Below are 27,058 nucleotides of genomic sequence, written 5' to 3' on the forward strand. Positions count from 1 at the left end.
GGAAACAGCAGCATCTCATTTAGAACAGCCCCGAAAACCAGAAGTTTTAGAGTCATGTTGAAATCACATTGCTTAAAATTGCAATATTTTGATCTAAAAAAAAACATGTGAGATGTGGATACATTTTCTGAGAAATGGGCACACTATTGGACCTTTAACAGTATGTTGATTTTTTTGGAGCTTATGTTAAAAATAAGAGTAGAGTAAAAATAAATACAAGATTTCCTTTTTAAATGTGATGAAGCACCATTGCAAGTCACCTAAAATAGAAATTTACAACTTTCTAGTGATGACTGTATTCCTATGTTGTGTTTAGCGCTTTGTTGCTGAATCTGTTATTTGCCTTGATGTGTGTTTTCTTAAATTAAGACCAAAAAAAAAAAGTTGTCTTCCCTGATTTTTCGGAAGCAGACATTTCCGAGCGGACCATGAACGTAGCCGTCCTACCGCTGCCAAAGGAGAAGCTCTGTTTCTTCTCTTTTATCTGCGCGTGGTAAGTGATGCTGCGCGCTGATTGGCTGCCGGCGCTGACTTGTGTCCATCCTGCAGGCCGCCTCCGTCAGAGTGGCGGAGTGCTCAGCCAGCGCTCCTCCCGGTGATCCCGCTGCACGCCGCTGCTCCTCACACACACTCACACAATCACTCACACACACTCATGAGTGTGCGTCCGTCTGCGCGCCGCTCCAACCTGCAGACTTCACCTGAACCAGCAGAGCGGGGGAACAGAACCACTGAACAATGCACTGCAATTGCATTATGCGCTACCGCAGGTTATTACTACTTTTGCGCTCTTTGAGGAGGTAACGGGGGAGGTGTCAGCTTGCATCACCATGGATTGCCTTTTTCTTCTAATATGGACTTTACCCATCCCGCTGGTCGGCTGCACCTCAGTCAAGCTGCTCTCCACCCTGCTGTCCTGGAATATCATCAAGGCATGTTAAAAAGAAATGTGCACACTTTTCAATTCAACACATGCACCTGTAGTTTGGGACGGAGACAGAGGTGCATTTGTCTCTTTCCAGCATGATTTATGTCAAACTGTTAGTGTCATTCATTGTGATGAAAAGTGATCCCAGATTGAACTCATGTGCTACTCATGTTTCCACAGAGGAACTCCACACTTCCCCTTTTTTTTATGCTTCCACTTCTTCCACTGCTTGCAACCTGTTGCTACCTGTCCATTTTTGTTGTATTTTTGCAGACACTGCACATTTGCTGCTCACACGCCTCCCACACTGTTTCGGCCAGCTACTCTTCTAGCAACAGCCACGGATTAAATCATGGTGAGTGCTTGTCTTTTGACATCTATGGATGTTCCTTCCAGCTGGCAGTGTCCCATGTTTGTAGGGAGAATAGGAATACGGGTTCAGATGGGTTCAGTGACTGGATCAGTGGTTCCCAAAGAGAAAGTCTGAATGAAACAATTAGGAATATTGTAAGCTCATTGTCAAATGCAGTGACATGTGTGTTGTTTATGTGGATAAAATTGTTTGGATGCCATATGTAGATCTTTATTATGTGCTGTCACTGCTGCAGGCTTGAGCAGTGAGTGCAGTGTGAGTGCTGCTTCAAGGATTTCCTTTTGGCTGCTGTGTCCTGTAGAAACTATGGAGATGATTTAGATACTTAGATTTACTGAGGACAGATAGGAGGGGGGAGTTCCACCGCTGATGGGTTTAGGTGCTGAACCTACAGAATGTCAGGCAACATTGAATTTTCAACTGCTAAAAAAGAGGAAACAATAAGAGTCTGTCTGTGTTGCTTAAACGTCTCCACTGTTAAAACCAAGGGCTAAATGCAGATCGCTCTCCTGCTTGGTCAAAAATCTTCTGGAAAATGTTGGAAATACCTTACAGAAGGAGAAGCAGCAGGATGTTAGTCTTTCACACTGGAACTTTTTGATGTGACCTTTCCATCCCTGTTGTCCTCAGACTATGTGTTTGTGACCCCGGTGGAGGTGGACTCTGAGGGTGCGTACCTGACCCACGATGTGACCAGGCAGAGGCACCGCAGCAGGAGGTCCCTGCCTCCTTCCCTGCACTACCAGCTGTCTGCCTTCGGCCAGGACATGCACCTGGACCTGCGTCCGTCTTCTGTGGTTGGCCCAGGGTTCACAGTGCAGACCATCAGTTCGGAGGGCATTGCCACGGTGATGGATGATGCAGGGTTTCATGACTGCCTGTATCAGGGACTTATCCGCAACCGGTCGGCCTCCTCAGCAGCCATATCGACTTGCTCCGGACTGGTAAGTGTTTGTGAGTAACTTCAGCCAGAGCTTTGTCATGTAAAAAAAACTCCACAGTCCTTTTGTGTTTTTTGTCTTTTGTGAAACTGATTACACGATCATCTTCTTAGGAGGTTTATATGGTTTCTACGTGGTTTTTAAAAGTTTACCATCCCTTGGGTTGACGAAACACTTCCAAACCGTTTTAGATTTTTTCAAAACCCTACCAGGAATACTGATTTTGACAGTTTTAGTGGACATTTTGAAACAAAAGCCTGTCAAACTGCAGATTTTGTACTCCACCCCTACCTCAACTGTAGTCCTGAAAGCCTTCTGTCCTCTGATGACCCAACTGTTTCGATGCTTCATTGTCTACAATATTCAGCCGTTAGTAATATTATGGACAAACTGTAACATGACATCATTACCCATGAGTGTAAGCATAGGTTTCTGGTGCTTTGTCTGGCACTTCTTTAAACATGGGAGGAGTGGAAAGAAGAGAATTGTCATGTATTGGCATGATACGTGCATGCGTGACGACGTATCAGCTGGATGTTGGAATTCAGGTTGAGCCTCTGAAAGCGCCTATTGAATAAAACATCTCAAAATATAATGCTTTATGTCCTGATTTAATTCAGAGTGATTCGCCTAATTAAGTATTAGGGTGAGCACACAGTAAGAATGAAAGGATGAAAGGGGGAGAGCAGAAGAGGAGAGAAATGTTACACTGCTGACAGAACAGGCCATAAAGAAAGGCTGTAAATTCACTTTAACCGTTTTTTGTTGTAGAGCCTGCACACACAAAGTTCAGAAGTGACCTGGAGTACTGCTCATCTGTTCACACCACCCTCACGAACTTAATGACTGATATTGTCAATGTTTACTACCTTTGCTTACAGACCTGTCTAAGGGTTTGATCACTGCTAAATGCAGTTTTCGTCAGTTGCCACACCTGCTAGTGTACCGTGTAAATGAATATTAAAGTGAAGTTCAACATTTGGAGTTTTGCCTCGTGGAGCCCTAGTTGTTGCTTTGTACATTGCTTCATAGTTCCGCCACGTGTTACTCCTTCGGCTCACATCTGAGCAAACACGTTATCTTTCCAAAGTAACATGAGGCATCTGTAAACTCAGGTATAAACCCACCTAAGCCTACCTTATGCATGTAAGGACTGCAGTTGAATACTATGTAGTGTAGGTTGCAAAAAGGTTCAAAGTGGTGCGTTCCTATCTTAAAGTACTCCTCCAGTGATTGATTAAACCCCTAAAAACGCATCTCTGTGGACCAAAATTCAGAAGATGATCCCTTCCTGTCTTAAAATGGATTAAATGTAACTGTACCGCGTTACTTCCTCTACAGCTATGGATCTAGTTCCATATCGATCAGTCCCTGTCTTTATCTCCACCCACTCCTCTCTGTTTGCTGAAGCTCGAGCACACCAGCTCACCCATGACTAAGCTCATAAGAAACCCTGGAAGTCTGATTCCTTGTTTTGGAAACTGTCATCGATATTCTGCAGTTTCAAGGTGAAAATTTGGCTTTGACCGCTTATTTTGCCCATGATATGTCTTCCAGCATGTCAAAGGAATCCCACATGGACACATTAACGGGGAAAAAAAAACTTTGATTTTCACTTCAAGGGTCTTTTAAGGCTGGAAGCAGGAGGAAACAACTAAGCTAAGTGAAAAAAGCCCACAAGCACCTATGAAACAGCAAACATCGTACCTCTTTCCCTTCTTTCATCATAGAATTTAATGTTTTACATTCTTGCTCAGACAGATCTGCTTTAGCTATGACTTGATTGATTTGCATCAACTCTTTGCATTCAAGATGCAGAAATCTTTCTGTAAGCCCAAAAGACGCTGTAACTACAAGACCATCCACATTAATTTGTGGTTTATGAGGTGTCTGGACCCACCAGAACACACATTCCTTGACACATCCCACACCAGCCTGGATCACATGGACACGTTACACCTCCATAAAAGCCATACAGGCTCCATATCTCCTCTTACCTCCTCCTCCTGCGCTCGCCCTGCTCTTTTGTCCCCTGTGTGCCCTGCCTCTACATCTCTTGTTCACAGCAATTAAAGCCAGGGTGAAGTTTGAGCCGCCTGGCTGGCACTGCTAATCTTTGCATTGTCCCTTTCATTAAGCTAGTTCCCACTCACAATAAAACACCACTGACCCGTTCTCTTAAAAGCGCTGCGAGGACACAATGTGATTGGGTCATGATTGCATTTGAATGGGCCAGTATGAACGCTTTGATCTATTTTTTACTCCTACTGAGCGTTTGCAACTTCTTTTTTTCCTCCTCCCTCTGCTGAAGAGCGACCCCAGGGCCATGGATGGCTGCATCTGCTAACTTGGACTGTTGTTTTTATATCTCTAGCAGATAAGCCACAATTTACAAAATGAATGAACACAGTAAAATGAGACAAGAAGCACATCCAAACGGCTTTTCCCTCCGCTCTCTGCTTCTTTCTCTTAGTGCATCAGTGTGTGTGTCAGATTGTTGCACATCTTAAGACAATGAAAGCAGTTAACCCTTGCTTTATATCTAGCCCTCTGCCCAGAATATTTGGATTAAGTACAAATGAGGAAGCCATTCAAGCCTGCTCGATGCACTGATGGACTCGAGTAAGAGATTAAGGTGGGATTAAAGGCAATGCTGGAGAGGAGGAAGTCTGAAAAAGAGAGGAAGACTAGGGAAAACAAGAGAGAACAGCAAGGAGGGTGAAATAATGAATGAGAATTGAACTGGGCCTGGCTGGGAGCGCAGCGCTACAGAGAGGAAGCAGTGTGCAGGAATAATGTGAATTTATTGTCTGGTGTTGAAGCTCCCAGGGAGGCTGGATGTTCTCTTTATAGAGAGTTGGAGAGATGGACTCTGTTTATGTCAAAGGGCTTTGGAGGAGAAATGGGGTGAGAGGAAGAGAGGGGGAGATGGGAAGAAAAAGAGCTTCCTAGTTCTTCTTGTCATTGTCTCCTTTCAATAATAATAATAAAGAAAGTAAAATAGGGAAGAGAAAAAGTCTGAAACAGCGTTTCTGGATCTGACCCTGCTTTTCAATAGCAGCAGAGGTGTCAGCCACAGCTACTGCACCAAACCAAGGCCAGTGCTTTTTAACAGATGGAAGTGGGATTCAGCTTCTTTAACGAAGACCAGGGTGAGATGGTATTAAGAGCAGAGCAGGATGGATGGATGACTGGTAAAGTGGGATTTTCTACTGTAAATCCCCATTAATTGAACATGGTGCTGTTTGCTGGTTTTTAATTACTCTCGCTGCAAGCACCATGTTCGTGTGTTTGAGTGAAATGAAGTTGTCGGTCTCGCTTTTGCATGAGAGATGAAAGGATGTCATTTCAGATGTAATGCTCTCTGATTTGTAAGCGAAGTGGATGGGGGGTGGAGGGTCTTCTGTCTTCATTCTTTTGAGGGTTTTCATGTGAGGTCGCTGTGCTGCTTGACCCCAATCCTCCTTGCTTGGGTGCATGGGGGTTGGTGGGTGTCAACCTGAACTCTCACAGGTTTCTTTTTACTATGTAGTGAAGTTCAGAACTGCTCGCTACTTGTGAGAATGCAGAAAACAGCAGTGATTTACTGCTCCCTTCTGTCCTCCCAGCTCCTTCCCAGGATAGGATTCTTCTTTGTGGGGTGACGGGGGCAGAGCTGAGTCCTGTACTGCCAGGTCTGTACTGGTCCCTGTGAGCAGAGGACTGACACTATATATGCTCAGAATGTGATGAGCAATGCAACACTATCTTGCAGCCTATGGATGAACGAAGGACAAAATACAGTACACAGACAAATAAACAATTAAGAGTGAAAAGGCACCATATTCTTATTGAGTGTTTTCTGTACTTTGCGTTTGCTACTGATGATTCCTTTCAGGTAATTATTCAACGCTTCTTTTTTGTTGCCTGTTTGGGCCACAAAATGGTTTGAAAAAGAGCAAAGTTTCTGAGGTAATTTTTGAGATCAGAAGATGACCAATTCTAAAACAGAAGCATGTTTAATATAAATGGTTAAACAAACAGAAAAAGCAAAGCCTAAAATTAGAGAAGCCTGAGCGAGAACACTGTATGTATGTGAAAGTATATGAGTATATATATACGTATGAGTATTTTTGTTTTTATTGTTTATATTTTATTTTATTTTTTATTGCAACTGGATGCAGGTACTAAGCACATTTCACTATGCTTTGTACTGTGTATAATTGTGTATGTGATGAATAAAAGTTTATCTTATCTTATCTTATCTTATAAATGCTTAAAAATAGCAACAAAAAAAAAAAACTAACAAAAAAAACTAACCAATTACTATTTGACTTATTTAGCACAAATGAAACAATGTTGATGCAATTACCATAAAAATGAATGAAAAACAAAAAGCACTTCATTTACAGGAAAAGCAGGACAATAAAATGGTCTTTAAAACCTCTTAGTTTACAGTTTACAGATGCAGCTGCTCTAACAGAGGGACACAGGGCTCCAACAGCAAATGCATCCTTGGACACTTGCTGCACCATATTTGAAATTGCTCAGCATGGCTGCTCTAAACTGCATTATTAATGACTTGCAGTGTTCATTACTGAAACATTCAATCACTGGATACACCCTGCGTCAGGCTTGCTGTGTCAGGCTGTGGTGGAGCTGATCGTGACCGACCTTTCCCAAGCCCCTACAGGCCAGGTCAGAGACAGGTTGTGCTCTCTGGAAACTGATCAGTGACGTCCAGGGTGACCAATGCGCAAAAGAAGGGATCAGTTTTCCTCGTCTCTTGCTTTGCGTAAGTCCTTTGGTTGATACATCAAGCACAGTGTTATCTAAAGACTTTTCAGTGCATAACATCCAGTTGTGAGTTCAAGCAGAAGACATATATATTGTGGATGACAGAAATCCCCTTTCCCCCAAACTTTCCAAGTTGGGACTGTGCTTGTAACTTGTGCAACTGATGTGGGACGTTTATACCCACTTCACACAGTGACTGGCCAGCTGTGTGGAAATGAGAAAGTGTACTCAGATTGAAAGACCTGTGACCTAATGTTGAACAGTTTATTCAAATATTGTCGAAATCGTAATATGGACAAGTCCAATATCCACACCATAGGAGCTGCAATGTTTAGAATGTTTGGCATATTTGGATGGTGATGTGCTTTGTGCTGTGCAAGAGCACAATTGTGCATGTGATTTGCTGCAGTAGTGTTGTGTGGAGCCTCTTTCTTTGTCTCTCATTTACAGGGCCAAGGTTGTGCATGCGCACTATTAGGGCCCGACCGATATGGATATTTTGAGGCCGATGCTGATTCTGATATTTGGCAAAAAAAAATTCTGATAACCAATTAATCGGCCGATGAATTTAGAAAATATATATAATGAATAAAATATCTTCATTTTTGGTCCCTTAATGCTTACAACAACAAAGATATGAATCACAGGCAGAACATTTTACTGTTTTACAATACTTTGTCCTTTAGTATTTGTTTAACTTTACAACAGAGAGGAATTTTCAAGTACAAAAATATGCAATAAAAAAAAAGGAGCTTTCCAAACAAATACAAAATCAAATTGTAGAAAATAAATGTACGAAAGCGACTGTGACACTTAACAGCATTTACTGTTTTTTTAAGAAATTAAGAATATATTGGCGAATAAACGGCAAAACTCCGACCAATTATAAGCATTTTGAAAAGGGCTATAATCGGCCGATTTAATTGGCCAGCCAATAAATCAGTTGGGTCCTACACACTACATTACGCGTACTCACAGCATAGCCACTAACTGTGTTGGATTAAAATCACCAACTCCACCTTTTACTTTATGTAGTTCGGTGGAGGCACCATGTCTTTTGTGCAATAAAGAGCACCTCCATTAATGTCAGAGGAAATGATTAGTTTTGTGAAAATGTGTTAAGCTTCAGAGAACATGAGTAGAGGCACTACTTCACACATCACAGACCACATTTATATTTTATAACCAGCATTTAGTCTAAATGATTATGAGGCGACATCTCTCTAATACAGTGTGATTTGGCCCAGCAGGGGACGTTAACTGACTGATCACATCATGAGTTTGAACAGTTATACTTTTATAATATATTTTGGGGAAACAATGAACAAACAATGCACACTTTGTTTTTAGCTGCACATTTTACAGATGTGCCCTTGTGGAATTCATTGCAGACCAGCCACCAGCGTCCTCTGCTGTGAGTCAAAGTGTCTTGCTTCCTCTGGCTCTGATTACACATCTGTGGTAACATTTCGTACTCCTTGTAATAGTGTACATGCTTATTAAGCATGATAAACTCTTGTATGTGGTGAGATTTTGGTTTGCTTTCCTCTTGAATGTTTGTTGGCTTGTAATGACCCGGCAACCCCCACGTGCCACAGTTTATGGCTAAAATGTGTGTTTGCACACCCAAGTGTGAGAGCAAAAACATTAGAGAAAGTGTGAAAACAGCCCTCCTCCAGTCTTTTGTCCAGCCCCCTTCATCCTTTCAAGCAGCTCAGATCAAACTTACTGTCTGATGGCAGTTGTTGACACGGTGCCGCGTGTTGTGGCAACTACCGGTGACTGTTGTAAGAGGAGAGCTCAACCTACGACCTCCGTCTGTCTCCTAGAGGCGTGGGGCTCCCTGTGGTGTGAAGAAGGCTTCTGCTCTTTTCCCAGGCCTTGTTTTTGATGCTGGATGTACTTTATAGTTGTAGAAGACATCACAATGTGAATATACGAGAGGTTGGGCTCCATTACTTGTTGAGAAAATGTGACATGGTCTCTTGCAAAACTGTTGTTGGTATCAAAGTCTTCACATTTTTTCTATTGCTTTTTATTTATTTTAATTGAATATGTATTTCTGGAATAACCAATGACTTAAAAGCCAGTGCTGCTCCAAAGCTGTTGTATTAGGTTTTGAATTAACATTCTGAAAAGTCAGCATAAACTACATCTGGAAAATAAAACTATTTCGCCAAAAGGCATATATTTAAGCCCTCATTTACTCTGTTTGAATATCTAACATGTGTAGATGTTGTAATCCCATTAGACTACTCATAGAGCTGGGACAATATGTGATTACTCATCCGTAGTTCTGGAAATGGAGGCAACATATGATGTGTGTGTTTGTCAGTGTTCTGCAAATCCCTCAGGCTTTTGCTGAGTTACAATGACACTTGAATGACCGATTTCCAGACGGCTTTTGGGCCATTTGTACCTGTCCACTTTCTGTAAAGGCCAACAAATTGGAACCCCTCCTCACTACAATATGCTTCTCTGCCTTGGCCATAATTCAGCGACTGGGCCGGGCCACAGAGGAGCTCAGAGCTTGGCGCTACAAGAGGAGAGTGGCCCGGAGCTTTTCCCTGGTGGTCTGGATGCTGACAGTGATGTAGTGCCCGCTGTTAGATGCCAGCAGGACAGGGGGGTCAGGCTCTCAGCATGGGTGTGAGATGATGCTTGTGTGAAACGCAGAGAAAAAGCAGAAATTGTGTGTGTGCTTGTACGTCCTTTCTAGTCTGTGCAAGGTCTTTCTCACACAAGACTAATGGCTTGTGTTGAAGTGTTCAAGTGGATACTGCAACTTCTACAAACAGAGCCCATTCATCAAATCTGACCTACTATTGTCACCACTGCTCTACATGCACTGGTGCTGCTCTAAGACTGTCCAGGCCTACTGCGAACTTGTGTTGCTGGACCGATGAAGAGCAACAAGGAGTTTGATGAAGGATCAAAGTGGGTAGCTGTAATTTTGGCAGTTTATTAGGGCTTTGTTGGCCAGAAGTGGAGTGGGTGTCACAGTTTGACATTAACACCCTAAGTATCACTTGCACTAGGCATAGAAATAAGATTAGAATGGGGCTCACGATTTCTGTACTCAAAAATCTGTATCTGATTTTTATTCAAGGTCAGAAGGCTGGAACAATAGGCAGGAAGAAAATAACATTCAGTCAACCCACAGCATAAATTTTATGATCTTCCAAAGTATGTGAGAGTCTATGTGGACCCCACTGCATACGTCCAAGTGCAGCCCAAAATATGTGTCCACGCAACTACACTACAGGGGAGTTACTGCATGTTTAGCAGCAGTGTCAATGAACAGAATCGTAGATGTGACTTGCGGACTAAAAAATAGTAAAATAACAACCACACATTCACGGGTGTCCACAACTGTCTGTGGACAATAACTGTACAAAGCAGGCACAACTGTCAGAGTTTTAGTGGCAGAAAACTTGAGCAAAGACACCCTCTATGTCACAGCTTACAGACTGAATACAGGACTGGAGAGATGCATGCATCCACTTTAATGGTTTTGTCAAAAGAAAATAGCTTGTGCGACATGTTGTTTGGTTACATCAGATGGCAGCAGAGTTTATCGATGTTGCAGAAGTGATTATTGATGGACACATGAACAAACTCTCCTTAGTTCCTCTTTGAAAATTAAGTGGCCATGGTTTGTTGTTTTTTAAGAAGTTAGGAAAATTGCAAAGCTGGATTTGTTCTTGTTTGACCTGCAAGTTGGATGGCTGGATAGCACAGAAACTAGGGATCCGACATTGACACCCATTTCACGTTGTGATCAGCCAGCTGTATGGAGGTGAGAGTATGACAAGGCGTTGTAATTATGTTTATAGCTGTCTTTTCTTCAGTTGTTACACAACTATTTGTGACACTTTTCAATCGTGCAGCCCAATGAGAGACTGTGAAAATGAGTGCAGCTTATCCCCAAAGCAATAATGCATCTTCCTCCTCTCGTTGACAGACAGCTTTTTACTCCAGCTTCCAGTGTGGCTGTTTGGAATGCCTTTAAATGTACTTGATTTCAATCCCCTTCTGCCACTTTTTGTCTTGGAAACTGTGTACTCCATACATGTGGTTTCATATCTTAGAAATGATTCTTATGTTTGACTGGGTTTGCTAGAATGAACCCAAAGACCAGGATGGGTTTCTGTTTAATTGTTTTCATATTAGGCATTTCTGGCTGTTGCATAACTTCTGTACAAAAGTGAATATAACTTATTATATATGTATGCATATGTATATATCCTAATGTAGTACAACTGTTCCCCGTTTCCAAAAGAGCATGACTTCCCATCTGCAACTTTCACCTTTCCATCCTTTCCATCAGGATCTATTATAAAGGGGGGGAGATCAACTTTGCTGGAAAATTGAAAAGTTACTGTCACACACTGATCAGTAGAGTAAAAGTGCTGGAGCTGTATTGTAACCCAGTTAGAGAGCAATTAACAGCACTTTGAAGGAGGACATTTCCATTTGTATGGGCTGGAGTGGGAGTAGTCCTCCTGTTCCCTGGTGAGTCTACATGGGACAACGAGTGGGATCCTGCCCAAGGGCTGCAACTGACAAAAGACTCATCCAGCACCATCAGTTTCTCTCTTTGTGTGTACCCACTTCTGCTGTGTTCCCCAGACATGCTCAGATGGTGTCAGTAGGTTGTTTAAAGACAATTATTGAGGCCAAACAAGAGCTAGAAGACCTCAGGCTATTTACACATTGTGATCCTAATGAGTTGTACACAAGGAGAGCTATCTATATATGCTATCACTAATGGAGTTTGATCCAGCGGCAGATCATAAATCCCTCCATTTTCTATGATTGTTGCACTGCTTTGGGAAATACAGTCATTTGAAGCTAAAGGAGGAGAAACTCAACCAGCGTTCTGCCCTGTCATTGCACTTGGCTCAAATCTTCTTCTGATCCAAGATCCAAAATTAACATCTTTTCTTTACCCATTTCTTACCCCATTTTAAAAACACATAATTCACATGCGCAAACTGTAATTACTTAGATTGTGATTCTATTGAATATGTTCGATGCCTGAGGGCCCTCCTTTGCTCCTGTATGATTTTTCCTCTTTCACCACACACTGTGGTCACATGATTCTCTGCTGAGCTAGAGTACAGATGTGCTTTAGAGCTCAGTAATCACTGGCTTGGGGCTTCTCACTGCTCAGCCCCAGTCTTTAACAGCATGTAAGCACTTACTCATTTGCCTTATAATATCATGGTGGGAAACCTTAAAAGAGGCTTCAGTTTATACAGAGGCAAGCTAAATGCAATGTTCCGCTGTCTCCCCTGACGTACACCGGTGTGCTGCCAAGGAGACTGAGCTGTGTAAGAAGCTTGTACTGACTTTTCCCAAGGAAGTCCTTTTTCAACATAGGATTTTCTCATGGACAGGATAGAGACTCTGCTGATTGTGGGTGACCTGGTTCAACCTGTAATCTGACTGTGAGAGTATGAGTGTGTGTCAGTTAGAGAAATGTGTGAGTCGGCATTGAAACGTGGGAGGAAAGTAAAGTGGTGTTTAGCAGACAGTGTTCATCTCTTTAATCTAGCCAAGTCTTACAAGTGTTAATGTACGAGATAACTAGAGGTCGTCTCTATCAACCTTACAGCTGGTCTTTCTCTGGTCTCTGAGGAGGGCGCCTGCAGAACTCTGTGAAGCTCTACGCAGCGCCTCCTTTCATCATCAAATGTGTAGATCAGCACCTCAGTGAGGTGGTCTCACTGAATGAGACTGCTGCCACAAACAGTTATACAGTGTTTAAATGAGGTTGTATATCTGTAAAATGATCGAGATGCTGAACATTAAAAAAAATAATTAAGTTCTCCATCTTAGAAGCAAACTTCTGAATTTCATCTCAACAAGGTGGAAAGACACTGATTTACAAATAAAGTTGTCACAGTGATCAAAGCAGCAGAAGCTGTCCTAACTTGCAGGCTCATCTAACACTTTGTAGTTCTTTGTTTGATTCATATCTTCAAACGAGAACAAAGAAAAATGGGCTGAAAACTTGTCCTCTCAAATTAATTTACATTTATCAGATTTGGGTAGTTGCTTTAGAGTTGCATTTTTTAACAAAAGCAAAATCTTTATAATGTATATGTGTGACTGTGAAATTAAAAATTCAAATGAGTCATTTTTATTTTTGTAGAAAATCTAAATCTGAAACAAAACTCAATGTGAACAATTAAACTGAGAGACAAATCTCTATTTGTGAGGTTATGAAAAAAGGATGAGGAATGCTTCAAACCCACTTTTAGTCAATCATTTTGATGGTACACACTGAGCAAAAAACTCATACAAATCCTTAAGTGGACGCTTTTATTCCCACGTCTTATAGTGCAACTTCATCCTGTAATTTGTTAGACTGTCATTGTCGAGTACCCCAGTTTGTATCGTAGCCTTCTTTTGGAAAGAATTTCAGCTCCCTATACCTTAGCTGAGTGACCCCAGTGATGTTAGCATCTTCTGGCCAGATGGAGTCAGAGTGGGTGACGACTGCAACAGGAAACATGAGATACTGACTAGTACAAAACATACAACAGACATATGACAGGGTTGACAGATAGCAAGAAGGTGAAGGATGTGGGAAAATGTCAAAACTTTAACCAGATTCATACTTTATGCAAAGGGTAGCCTGGAGTCCCACTGTAAATAACGTTGTTTTCAGTAAGAACGACAGATCATCTGTTTCTAGAACCACCACAACACTGATCAAACTGTGTCTTGCATTAGTTATACTCCCTCACAGTGGCGGTTTATTCTAGGGCTGTACCTGAGTCAGAGTTTTTTAGTCAAATTTGATATTGGCTGTTTAATTTCATTTAGCTTTTTTTCCCCATATAGTTTATCTGGCACTGAGAAGATCCATTGGTATGAGTTTGAACAGAGTCATGGGAAAATCAATTGGACTTTGTAAGCTATATCAAAAATTAACCAAAGAAACAGTTTTTTCAGTTGCATGTGTCTTATCGAAGGTTTTACAAATGTCTCATTGTTTTACAGATGGCTCTTTTATAATGATGGTCAAGAAAAAAATGCCTTGTGAGTGACCTCTGGGGAAATGTGCCAGCAAGGCTTAAAGGTGGCGTCATATCCAGATCTCTTATTACGTCCATGATTACACCACTGGAGCTTTGTGGAGTGTCGAGGGAGGTATTCCCTCCCCAGTGTTACTAAATTAACATAGGAGCACTAGTGTAACAAACACAAAGTCCAAAATACCATCAGTCATACAAGAGTCCAACTCTCAGGCCTTTTCACACATGAGTTATTGTGCCTAGAAGAAGTATACATCCTCCTTGGAAGTGTTCCCTTTTTATTGCTTATCAGCATCAGATCATTTAATTTTGGTTTTTGACATGAATTTACAAAACAAGACTCTTTCAGGTCCAAGTGAAACAAATTTTATAGTAATTTCAATGAATTAAAAATAGAAAATATGTGATTGCAGAAGTATTCATGCCATCACATAATTTAACAAAGTTGCAGCCACTTGGTGCTAAAAGTCACACAGTCACTAAATGGAGCTCATGAGAATCTGTGATTGTACTATAAACACTGGTGAATCAGTACTTTTGGCTATAACTACACCATAAAAGACAAAAGAACACGTCAAGCAACTCTGTGAAAAAGTTATTGCAAAGCATAAGTCGGGGGTGGGGGGGGGGGTGGGGGGGAGAGAGAATATTTCTAATTCACTAAAAATCACTGTGAGTTCTGTTTAATCCATCATGATGAAATGGACGAAATATGGCACATGTAAAAGAATCTATGTGTAACACACCTATGACCTCTTCAGAAGGAGTTACAAGCTTCACTGGCGGAGATGGGAACGCTGCCACTTTGGAGAAGTTTGTTTGGTGCTGCAGATATTTATTAGTCAGAGGAAAGACTCCTACAGACTGCTGGAAGCATCAAACTAAACTTAATCTTCTGTTAAATCCCATTATTCTGGCCTACAGACTCTGTCTTCATTACAGAAAAAGTTTGTTTTTATGGATATTTTGGCGTCTAGGCTATCAGATGTGACATAGCAGCGCAATGTAAATGAAAAAGGCCAAGCAAACTGTGACTTTTGGACCAATATTGAAGCTGAAATGTGGAAAAGCCTTCCAGAAATCACACACAACTTAAAGTGCATCAGTTGTGGATCCTTATCGGACACTGAAACTGCATGAAGTTCAGGTTTGTGCCGTGTTGAAAGAGATGTTACACAGTACAACCTAGTAAGAATGCTGATGATGGGTGTTAATTCAGATGTGAAGCTAACATGTTCATTTGCTTCCAGACTGAGAATATGTGCATATGTGAGAAGGGCTTTAGAGTCAGGAGAACAGCAAGTCGAGTGCAGGCAAAGAGCAATCTGAATGATGCAGTGAAAGGCTTGGGTGACAACAGGTGAGCTGTGAGCTTGTGTGGACCGCAATGTCAGTGTGTAAGCACACATTATTTATCTGAAGACTTCACTGGCTTATTTACACTCTCAGCCTCTCTGCTCATCAAATGCTCATGTCTCACAGCATCTGTTCACATGCAGTGTTGGAAAACGTGTGCTTACTTTTAAGAATCTAATGTGATGTGATGCTTCGGTATTCAGTAAAACTTACAGTTTACACTGACAGAAAGAGCATTTGTTCTGCAAACACACACACACACACACACACACAGCACCGTTGTTACCATCGCCGCAGATGGAATTAATTTCCAGTCATTATCATCACAGACACTTCCATCTGCTAACTGCTGGAAAAGAAAGTGAAGAGCTGACAGATGTGGTAAAGCAGCAGCAGTGAGAGAGAGACATGAGGGATGTGAGCTGTGAGTTAATGAAGAAACTTCAGACAGTTGGCCTTTTTATAGTTTTATTGCTGGAATGTTGTGGTTGCCAGGTTGGGGGTTAGTCACTAATTACACCTTTGTATGATGTGAAATAAGATGATGTGCTTTGCAAAAGGCAATCTTAATACACTATAATCCTCATATTGAGGTTTTAAAACTTACATTAATGTTAATCTCCTAATAAAAGGGTTAGTTGGAGGGAGAGAAGATTATGAAAACTGTCTCTGATTGTCACAGGATGATTACACTGATATTGTTTGACTGAAGGACCTGTCAAAATGAAAGAAGTTTGTCATCTTTAAAGGTAGACTTTGTGATGAGGTGTATGTTTTTACAGGCCATGTCTGCGGTAAATGGCATGCAGATGAAAAGATTGGCAAACAAGAGGCGACAGCAGTGTGTGGTGATGGGAGACACCTCCTTTGACCTTCTCTAGCTCTGTTTTGAATTCCAATCTATTTTAGGAAGCCGCAGTCAGTTTTTGCTGAGGGCATTTTCTCTTCTTAATTCAGATCTTTGAGTTGATATATTTTATTCATGACCCAGTGGGAAATTTTCTCTCCAAAATGTGTTTGCAGTGCGACGCGGCTGGAACAGGTAGCTGCATAGAATTGAGCTTACAGCTTTTTTTGGTAGGTATTGATATGCTGGGGTTGAAACGATTGACACTGCAGAACAAAACTCCCACCCACTGGACCATGTGGACCTTACATGTTGTCAAAATAATACATTTTGACAGTTAACTTCGTGTAAAACTTCACATTTCACCATGGAAGATGGATGGAAGTAGCAGATGATTTATGGACAGATGAAAGATGTGCTGGCAGCTGCACAGTTACAGCTGGTTGGATGGTTGGATGGTTGGATGGAGAGATGGATGGATGGGCCTGATGATGGCAGTCTGCCATATATCCAGGCAGTGTTTTCACAACAAGAGCCTCACCATGGCTTCCCTTTTGTCCTGCCTCTGTTTATTTTACCACCTGCTAGTCTGGGGGAAATGGGGTCAGTTCAACAGGAGCAGGGCCCTGTTTCACACACACACACACACACACACACACACACACACACACACACACACACACACACACACACACACACACACACACACACACACACACACACACACACCAAAAGTTCAGAGGTCACTGGGTCAGTGAGTGTATGTAAGTGTGTGTGTATCTGTTTGGTTAAATTCAGTGAGTGTGTGTCTGATTGCACAGCTATTTTGTGTACATTCGGTGAGTCGCGGAGTGAATTAGGTAGAATTCCATGATCAGACGGAATGTTTAGGGTTCAGTAGCTCAGCCTCTCAGTTCAGAGGGCAGTTAAGGCCATACGACTAAAACAGTGAGCCGAAACACAGAGATGACCCACTACTTTGGCAGTATTTTGGCATGCTGCAATAGTTGATTTAGTTCATAAGGAGTCTGGGGATAGAAAATGTCATACACAGGCTGTGGAGTTTTGGGATGTCAAATTAGATGCTAATATGTCTTGTACAGTGCCACTTTTTTTTTTAGGTGCTCATATTTATGCTGCATCAGTATTTGGTACGTGCGTGTCAGGAACTAAATGAGGTAGTGAGAAAATGCTCTTTAATGTTTACTATAACTCAGATAAACATTTTCAAGAGCAAAAGAATTGCCATTAAATATTTGTATAATCCAGTTCTTTTTCAACATCCAAAAATATTCACAATCAGACTTTTCAGAATCAAATTAACTATTACATAATAAACTTTTTTAAGAACGTTTACTGTACATTGGATGGATGTAATATTAGAAACCCATTCAGGATTAAACAAGTGCAACTGATGTGATTATTCAACAAGACATTTTGGAATGCAGCCTGCTTTGAGTAAATTTTATTTTAAAGCAAAGCCATGACATGGACAGATCTCGTAGTTGCAGGCACGATTTAGATTTTGTTAAAATCAATAAAAAGCAATTCACAGTTCTTAAAAAAAAAGAAAGAACAACCTGTAATTTCATGCTTTTCTGTCTTCCAGCTAAGTAAGACCTCTCCCTCCCTCAGCAGCTGTAAACCCTTGCACTGTGCACATCTGCTAATGTTGGGATAGAGGTAGGCTCTAAGTATAGGTGAGGCTGATTTGGGCGGGTCTTGAGGTGAAATGTGTCTTAGAGTAGGACGGATTGCTGGTAGCAGCTGCTTCAGCTTCATTGTAGCTTTGTCAAAGCCTTGCAGTGCAGATTGGACAGCTCTCTGTCATCAGATACCGGTGTTGACGCAGTTTTTGCACTTCTGATGCATGACTGCATCGTAACCCCACATAGTACCATATGTACTATATGAGGTGCTGCCATACCCAGTGTACAGTAGATCGGCAACATTATTACATACAGTAGGCCTGTTTGCATATAATGACAGCACTCCATGATGCTACTGCTGTCACCATGTCAGATTTTCACTGCATGAATAGCCTATCAGATGCCTGGACCTCCTCAGTTGGCTCCTTTTGATGTGAAGAAGGTTAACACATTTTGGCTGCTTGTATTTGCGACCTCAACTTTGATCATTACCCAGTGTTCATGATCATAGGTGAGCAGGAATGAAGATTGACTGGTAAATTGAGAACTTTGCCATCCAGTTCACTTCCCTCTTCAGAACAGTTGTCTGGTAGAAAGCCCACAGCACTGCTGATGCTGCACCAATCTGTCATGCTCCATTTTCGGTTTACTCATGAACACGATATCAAGATAATTAAACTTGGGGGTAGACCCAGAACTCACTGGAGGGATTACATATCTCATCTGACCTGGGAACACCTTGGGATCTTCCCAAAGAAACTGGAAAACCTTGCTGGGAAGAAGAATTTCTGGAATGAGCGGCTTAGCATGCTGCCACCATGACCTAATCCCAAATAAATGAGAGAAAATGGATAGATGGACCACATGATTATTGAGGCCAAAAGAATTATTGATGTAGTTCCTATGTTGGGCAGTCAACCATGGAGATATTGACACTTTATTATTTATTATACATTGCTCAAAAAAATAAAGGGAGCACTAAAATAACACATCCTAGATCTCAATGAATTAAATATTCCAGTTGAAAAACTTTATTCATTACATAGTGGAATGTGTTGAGAACAAAGCAATATAAAAATGATCAATGTAAATTGTAATTATCCCATGGAGGTCTGGATTTGGAGTCATACTCAAAATAGAAGTGGAAAATCACACTACAGGCTGATCCACTTTAGTGGAAATTCCTCAAGACAAGTCAATATGAGGTTCAGTAGTGTGTGGCCTCCACGTGCCTGTATGACCTCCCTACAACACCTGGGCATGCTCCTGATGAGGCGGCGGATGTTCTCCTGAGGGATCTCCTCCCAGACCTGGATTAAAGCATCAGGCAACTCCTGGACAGTCTGTGGTGCAACGTGGCATTGGTGAATGGAACAAGACATGATGTCCCAGATGTGTTTAACTGGACTGAGGTCTGGGGAACGGGCAGGCCAGTCCATAGCATCAGTGCCTTCATCATAGCACTTAGCTATAGCTATCTTAGCACTGTCATGCATCAGAAGGAACCCAGGGCCCACTGCACCAGCATATGGTCTCACAGTGAGTCTGAGGATCTCATCCTGGTACCTAATGGCAGTCAGGGTACCTCTGGCTAGCACATGGAGGGCTGTGCGGCCCTCCAAAGAAATGCCTCTCCGCATCATTACTGACCCACTGCCGAACGGTCTTGCTGGAGGATGTTGCAGGCAGCAGAATGTTCTCCACGGCGTCTCCAGACTCTGTCACTTCTGTCACATGTGCTCAGTGTGAGCCTGCTCTCATCCATGAAGAGAACAGGGCGCAATGGCGAATCTGCCAACCTTGGTGTTCTCTGGCAAATGCCAATCGCCCTGCATGAGCTGCACTACCTGAGCAGCTTCTGTGAGTTGTAGACACCACCTCATGCTACCTCTAGGGATGAGAGCACTGACAAAATGCAAAAGTGACCAAAACATCAGCCAGAAAAGATGAGAACAGAGACATGGTCTGTGGTCACCACCTGCAGAACCACTCCTTTATAGGGGTTGTCCTGTTAATTGCTTCTCATTTCCACCTGCTGTCAGTCCCATTTGCATAATAGCAGGTGGAATTGATTCACAATAAGTGTTGCTTCCTATCTGGAAAGGTTGATTTCACAGAAGTGTGATTGACTTGGAGTTACATTGTTTTTTTTAGGTGTTCCCTTTATTTTTTTGAGCAGTGTATTATCATGTGGTAATAAAAAGCACATGATGTCCATTTAAGTATATTTTTTAAATATCAAAGCTTGTTCAGTGCTGATATATCATGATGCCCTTAGTCAATACACTGCTTATAAAAACTTTAGCAGCCCAAATTTTACAATTATTTAACACAACAGTAATGCCAGGTCCTGTTGTATGATGTATCTGGAAGGATTTCTTTTTGGATTTTGTAAGTAATTTGGTTTGTTCTCATGTCCATGTTTTGTGTGTGTTTTCCAGTCAGGTTTGATCCGTGTGTCTCAGGAGGAGTATCTTATAGCCCCACTACCCCAACATCTGGCCAAACAGCACAATTATAGCGCCCCCCATGGTCACCACCCGCACGTAGTCTACAAACGCTCTGCAGAACACGTAGTCCACAGAGGATTCCACATCCCATCCAGACCTGACAACCCTTATCTTCACTATTATCAGCATCAGCAGCAGCAGCAGCATCATGACTACCAGCATGGAAAGCTCCAGAGGCAACATTTCTGCGGACGCCGCAAGCAATGTATGTAAGGGACCCTTATATTCCTATATGTAGTATATATGTATATACTTTGGGATTAGCCAATATGTCGCACCCCCATGTTATTTACTCTGAGCTATTTGATATAAATTGCTTATTGGATACACCTATCTTGATGGTTAGCACTGAAATTGTACTTATAGACTCCAGTTAAAGATTTTTTGGTGTCATCATAATCATCATCTCATAATTAAAGAATATGTGTCCTTTACATACCAATGAAAAGTTGCTTAGTTCAGACTCAATTCTGTCAGGATAAAGAGGCTCCTAAAGACTGCTTACAACATCATGGGACATTAAATATTAATTTAGTGCAATACAAAATTACACAACAAAAAACACTGCCATAGCATTATTGCCGTATTATCGTCATGTCATGACACAATAGTGGGTTAAGAACTAATGTTGGATGATTTAGAAACTATTAAAAACGCAGAGAATTCTGACATGTAAAATGATATTACAGATTCTGCACTGTTTCTAAATCAGTAACTAAATTTAAGCAATTTCAACTTGTTTTTCACTAAAGGTCAGATTTCATTGACTTATATCTGTCCACTGACAGTGTCCAGATAACATTTGGGTGGATCTGATCTACTAATTAGATGCATGTTCAAATACATCAGCCATTGTTCACCTGTTACAAATCTACCAGTGCCTCACTAAGTAGCATTGTGACATGGTATCAGAACTATGTGAAAGTTTCAGAAGGGAAATTGCCACTGAAAGCAAAGAGGAGCTTTCTCAACATCAAATCATGAATAGACTGATGGTTTCTGAGATGGCAATGCATAGCACTCGGTAATTTTTTGCAAAATTGTACTAGTTGTATCTAAAGCAGTCGGTTGCATCAAACTGACCAAAAGTGAGCACACTGTCAAAAAATCAATACATCACAGTGCAGAACTTGCTAAAAATAGAACACCAAAAGGCTGCAAGGTGGTTTAGTTGGTTAGCACTTTTTGTTAGAAGGTCACTGGTTCGTGTCCCGGTGGGGGCACCGGGATCTTTTTGCATGGAGTTTCCATGTTCTCCTTCTTGCAGCGTGGGTTCTCTCTGGGTTCTCCAGCTTCCTCTCACAAGTCCAAAAACATGTTGAGGTTAATTGGTGATTCTAAACTTTCCGTAGGTGTGAATGTGAGTGTGCTTGGTTGTCTGTCTCTAAGTGTAGCCCTGCGATAGACTGGCAACCTGTCCAGGGTGTCCCCTGCCTTCGCCCTAAGTCAGCTGGGATAGGCTCCAGCGACCCACCACCATATTGAGGATTAAGCAGTATATAGATAATGGATGGATGGATAGAACACAAGACTCACATCAGCAAAAGAAGGGCATCTAATAGTTTCTCAGAGGAACCTCAAGGATCAGTGGCTCAGGGCCGCTTTACACTGCAGTAGCATAATTAGCCCAAACACAGGTCAAAGAACAACTGAAGACCAAAAAAGACCCAGGACTTCTGACTGTCATTGACTTTCCTCAAGGTTACCCAATCTAAAACATCAATGAACATTTCCAAGCTCACCTAAAGACTGAGATAGCCCAACATTCATTGACATTACAAAAAACTCTTTGGGACATTGTCTGGCAAAACATGAGCCAACATCAGGTTTCGTTATCAGAGTGTTTAAACCCACTATACATATTTATAGTGATGTTGTGTGGATTATGAAACATTACAGAACACTATGTTTGAGTGTATGATTTATTTAACAAAATGAATTTTAGTACTTTGAAGCCATTGTAATAATGCCACACCAGTCTGAAGCTACTTTATCCTCTGTCTACTTAACAGATTTATCCTCCTTTGTAGTGGTGAAAGGAAGCAACGTGGGGAGTGAATTTCCTGTGCTTTCAACACCAGAGCCTGTACTCTTATCACCTGGCACGAGCCAGGAAAAAGACTTTCATTCATTTGACTCTCACTGCCAAGTATTGTCTCTCTCTCTGTGTCTTTGTCTCTCTCCCTCTCATTCTGTCTCTCCTCCCTTCCCCTTTCCCTTTTTGTTTTCCTAGACACTCCCAAGCCTCCTGCAGAGGACCATTTTATCATGCCTGATGAGTTTGCGATACCTGAGTTGGAAGGGCGGGGGAGGGTAAAAAGATCACCCATCAACTCCAACAGGGTGGGGGGTCTGAATGTGGAGACCCTGGTGGTGGCAGACAGGAAGATGCTGGAGAAACATGGCAGGGAGAACGTCACCACCTATGTGCTCACTGTCATGAATATGGTGAGGGTCGGAAACATAAGGGACACATGGGGAGTCTGTGTTTCTGATAGTTTTTATCTATTTATCTAACATCAAAAGACCACCACCACTTGCAAAGCAATGGTAGCTGAGTTTCTGCTTGTCCTATAGTGAGCTAATCGTCTGGTGTGTTTATTGCTTTTCTTTCAGGCAGATATTTAAAATTTCCCTTGTACTGTATTCATAATGGATGGAATCACAATTTGTTAAAGCTAAGCTAAAGGTGAAAGAAGGTTGATTGCAAGCCTTTATGCATTTTCTCCCTGCAGTACAGAGTTTTGCAGCTGTATGATGTTTGCTTGTCTACAGTACGAGCAGACAAACTGACAAAGTGTCTTAAAAGTAGCCTACTGAGGCCTTAGGCAGTCCTCATTGGTCACGTGACCCTTGTCTTGCAGGTGGTGAAACAGTATGTTGGGAATCTTGCAGATTCTATGATCACAATTTTAAAGACAAAAGTGTAAAAAAAACCTGACATCATCTCGGAAATGAAGCTTCCGCTGCTGGTCTGCTTGTCAGCTAACCCAGATAAGAGTAGTGCTGCAACAAATACTGGACTCACACTACAGGAGTTTTAACATCCTAACCTTCTGAAATTGTGTTGCTTCACATGCATAAGGAGAAACAGATATTCTTTTCTTTAACAAAAACGAGATGTGAAAATAATGGCGCATCACACACCGTAGGATATTATTGAGATTATTGTGCTGGAGGGAGCAGTGCATGTTTGATATTAGTGGCTAAGGCCTGGTGAGTCTGTGAGAGAGATTTCAGATTTTGTATTTGTCCTTAGAGAACAAGAGCATAGAACAATCAGGTAGCCAAGACTTTTAGGTCTGTCTGAAAGTCCTGGTGCTCAGTGGTAACAATGCACCCTGTATAACAGCAGTGTCCATGTTTCACCTTTGATGCATCTCATAGCTGCCCTTTCTCTCCTTCTTATTCCTGTCTGCCTTTTGCAGTCAGATAAGGCAAGATGCCAAGAAAAAAGTTGGATGTTACCCAAAACTGTTTTCACCTCATTTACAGGTTTCCAGTCTTTTCAAAGATGGCACCATTGGGACGGATATCAACATTGTGGTGGTTAGCTTGTTGCTGCTGGAACAGGACCCGGTGAGTGGATTCAGGCTAACTCTGCCGAGCTTTACTTAGTTGTGTTGTTCTTAAGTGGATGCTGATGAAATTGTTACTGGTCATCAGTCATGTTCTCCATCTCTTCCTTTACTCTCAGTTGGGCTTGACCATAAACCACCACGCTGACCAATCCCTCAACAGCTTCTGTCAGTGGCAGTCAGGGTTGGTTGGGAAAGGTGGTAAAAGGCATGACCACGCTGTTCTCCTCACTGGGCTGGACATTTGCTCCTGGAAGAACGAGCCCTGTGACACTCTGGGTAAGGTTGTGCCCAGCTCACCTTAACAGGCCAAACCGCTTGTTGTGCAGTCAATTGAGAAACAGCAGCAGACAGTACACTGACAAGGTTCTGTGAGATTAGGAGCTGTCTGCAGCTGTGACAACTTAGAACTTTACAGAATTGTAGACAGTGTAAAGATGATACTGTGGCTGTAGTAGACATAATAACAAGGAGTGGAAGAAGAAATATGAGTGAAGACTGGGAGTAATTTGTCACACTGACCAAACCCTACATTTACTGAAGTATTTAGACAGTGTCAAGAGTCCAAGCATGACAGGATTATTTTGCCATTATTTTTTTGCCTTTTTCACGCTCCTGCAGAAGATCGGTTGCCCCCCAAAACTCCTCACAGTGATGTCTTTGTTCCATGAGAGCATGCACAGCACAGTCCGCTTCAACTGTGCAACGTCCGAGGCCTTCCAAGTCAGCAGTGGGGTGAAGCGGGGACGTGTCCTTGCGCTGATGCTGTTCGGGATCTTCTTCTCTATGCTCCTTCAGCATGGTTTCAAGGATTGCAGTGAGGGAGTGTACATTCACACCAGATCTGATGGCAGGCTGTTTAACATCGTCCGACTTTGTGGCACGACCAACGTTGTGAAGGTACTTATCTGTGAGATGCTCATTGCCGATGATACAGCCTTGACTTCGCACACTGACGACGGCCTACAGTAGTTCGTCAGTTGCCTCTCCGAAGTGTGCAAGGACTTTGGACTAACCATCAGCTTGAAAAAGACAAAAGTCGTGGCACAAGGAACAGCCGCTCCCCCTGACATTGCCATTGATGGGCACCCCCTGGAAGTCATGGATCATTTTACATATCTTGGATCAACAATCTCCAACTTGCTCTTTCGCGACGCAGAAGTGAACATCAGGATCACGAAGGCAGCAGCAGTCATGGCAAGACTAAACCAGAGAGTCTGAAACAACTCCAGATTCACTGTGAAAACGAAACTGCATACCTACCAGGCCTGCATGCTCAGTGTTCTCCTGTATGGTTGTGAAACATGGACCACCTATGCCAAACACGAGAAAAGCTCAGCAGCTTCCATATGAGGTGACTCAGGCGAATTTTGCACATTGAATGGCAAAACAAGGTGCCCAACACGGAGGTCCTGGAACGGGCAAATTCTAGGAGCATGTTCGCCATCCTTGGCGTGAGCTGCCTTCGCTGGCTCGGCCACATAAGAAGAATGGACCCAGGTCGTATTCCGAAAGATCTATTGTACGGCGAGCTGGCGCAATGAACTCGTCTGGTTGGTCGACTGCACCTGCACTTCAAGGATGTCTTCAAGAGGGACTTGAAGTCATGTGGCATCAATATCAACACATGGGAGTAGTGTGCAGAGGACCATGCTGCCTGGCGACTCCCTGTGCAAACTGGTTCTCGGGGGGCTGAGCAAGAGAGGTGCCACAACCTTGCTGTAAAATGCGCCAGGAGGACAAGACTCCAGCACCCTCAACAGGCATCAGAGTTTTCTTGTGGCAGAGGCAGCAGAGACAGCCACTCGCGCATTGGACTCTTCACCCGTATGTGCAGCTGCAAATAACTATGACGCTACACCTTCATCTCACGCAGACGTATGGATGCCGCCGCCGCCGCCACCGCCACCGACAATGACAGTGTCAAGAGTCCAAGCATGACAGGATTGTTTTTGCCATTTTACCTTTCTTGTTCAGCCACAGTGTGTAGCAGACAGAAACCATACAGAGAGGGGGCGTCACATGCATCAAAGGTCCCAGGTCTGAAATTCAAACACTGATCAACTGTCATTTTGGTGAAAGTAGGTCATTATGAAGTGTCCCGACATGGTTCTCTATCACATCTTTGTGAAAAAAACAACAAATGTGAAAAACAATCGGCTCCACCAGATTTGACTAAAACAAAGACAACACAAAACGAAGCCATTGATGTTAAAGTTTAACATCTGGCTCTTGAAGTCTAAGACAGAACCACAAATTGATGTTTCTACTGTACACGTTATATTTTTGAGTCTACTGGGAGAAACAGCTGCCAGAAAATGAGAAACAAACAGGGACCACTACTGAATATTTTCATCAGCCTTTCAGTTACAATAAATTCCACATCACGGATCAGTTACGTTCTTCCTATTGCTGTCAGGTCAAAAATCAGAAATACTCCTGGAACCTGATTTGCTATCAAGTTCTAAGAACAAACTTGCAATAAATTGGTCAGGGCTTGTGAAATCGTACTTGGCAGCTGTGAAATTCACCTTCATACACACATACTTGAATATGCATAAGTGACAGACATTCATTGCCTGCCGTATCTGTCATAACAAAGAATGTGCTGAGTACAGCTCAGAGAACAAGACAAGAGGCAGTTATGTTACACAGTTGAGATTTAATTTTGTTAACTTTTGGCTTTTTAAGCATCACATATTACTAACACCTCACCCCCCTCCCTGTTTTCTTCATCTTTGTAGGTTTTGCCCCAATAAGTGGCATGTGCAGTAAGTACAGGAGTTGTACCATCAACGAGGATACAGGACTGGGTTTGGCTTTCACCATCGCTCATGAGTCTGGACACAAGTATGTTGAACAAAAAAAAAAGCATCATAATGAAGCTGTCAAACACAGTAGGAATATGAGGAGTTCCAGAAATCCTGTACTTGGTCATTACTTACACAATGCTCCTGCCCAGTCTGTAACTAAATGCTGTATCCTGAGAAATGTTTAATGCATAGACTGTATAAAAGATGGACGTAGCTTCCGTGACGTCACCCGTTGGTT

General features: G+C 42.3%; 1 protein-coding gene across 2 annotated transcripts in view; it reads left to right on the forward strand.

Annotated features, from left to right (window-relative positions):
* Positions 1-620: 620 nt before the first annotated feature.
* Positions 621-27,058, forward strand: part of adamts18 (ADAM metallopeptidase with thrombospondin type 1 motif, 18) — a 75,476-nt gene continuing 49,038 nt past the window's right edge. For both annotated transcript variants that reach the window (XM_008281310.1, XM_008281311.1), the window contains exons 1-8: positions 621-932; positions 1,202-1,283; positions 1,932-2,245; positions 20,361-20,634; positions 22,663-22,877; positions 23,925-24,008; positions 24,127-24,286; positions 26,752-26,857. In XM_008281310.1, coding sequence (XP_008279532.1) covers positions 831-932; positions 1,202-1,283; positions 1,932-2,245; positions 20,361-20,634; positions 22,663-22,877; positions 23,925-24,008; positions 24,127-24,286; positions 26,752-26,857 — 1,337 coding nt within the window. In that variant the 5' untranslated portion in view covers positions 621-830. The remainder of the gene's footprint in view (positions 933-1,201; positions 1,284-1,931; positions 2,246-20,360; positions 20,635-22,662; positions 22,878-23,924; positions 24,009-24,126; positions 24,287-26,751; positions 26,858-27,058) is intronic.

This window comes from Stegastes partitus, unplaced genomic scaffold, assembly GCF_000690725.1.
Source record: "Stegastes partitus isolate 25-593 unplaced genomic scaffold, Stegastes_partitus-1.0.2 Scaffold229, whole genome shotgun sequence".
NCBI classification, from domain to species: domain Eukaryota; kingdom Metazoa; phylum Chordata; class Actinopteri; family Pomacentridae; genus Stegastes; species Stegastes partitus.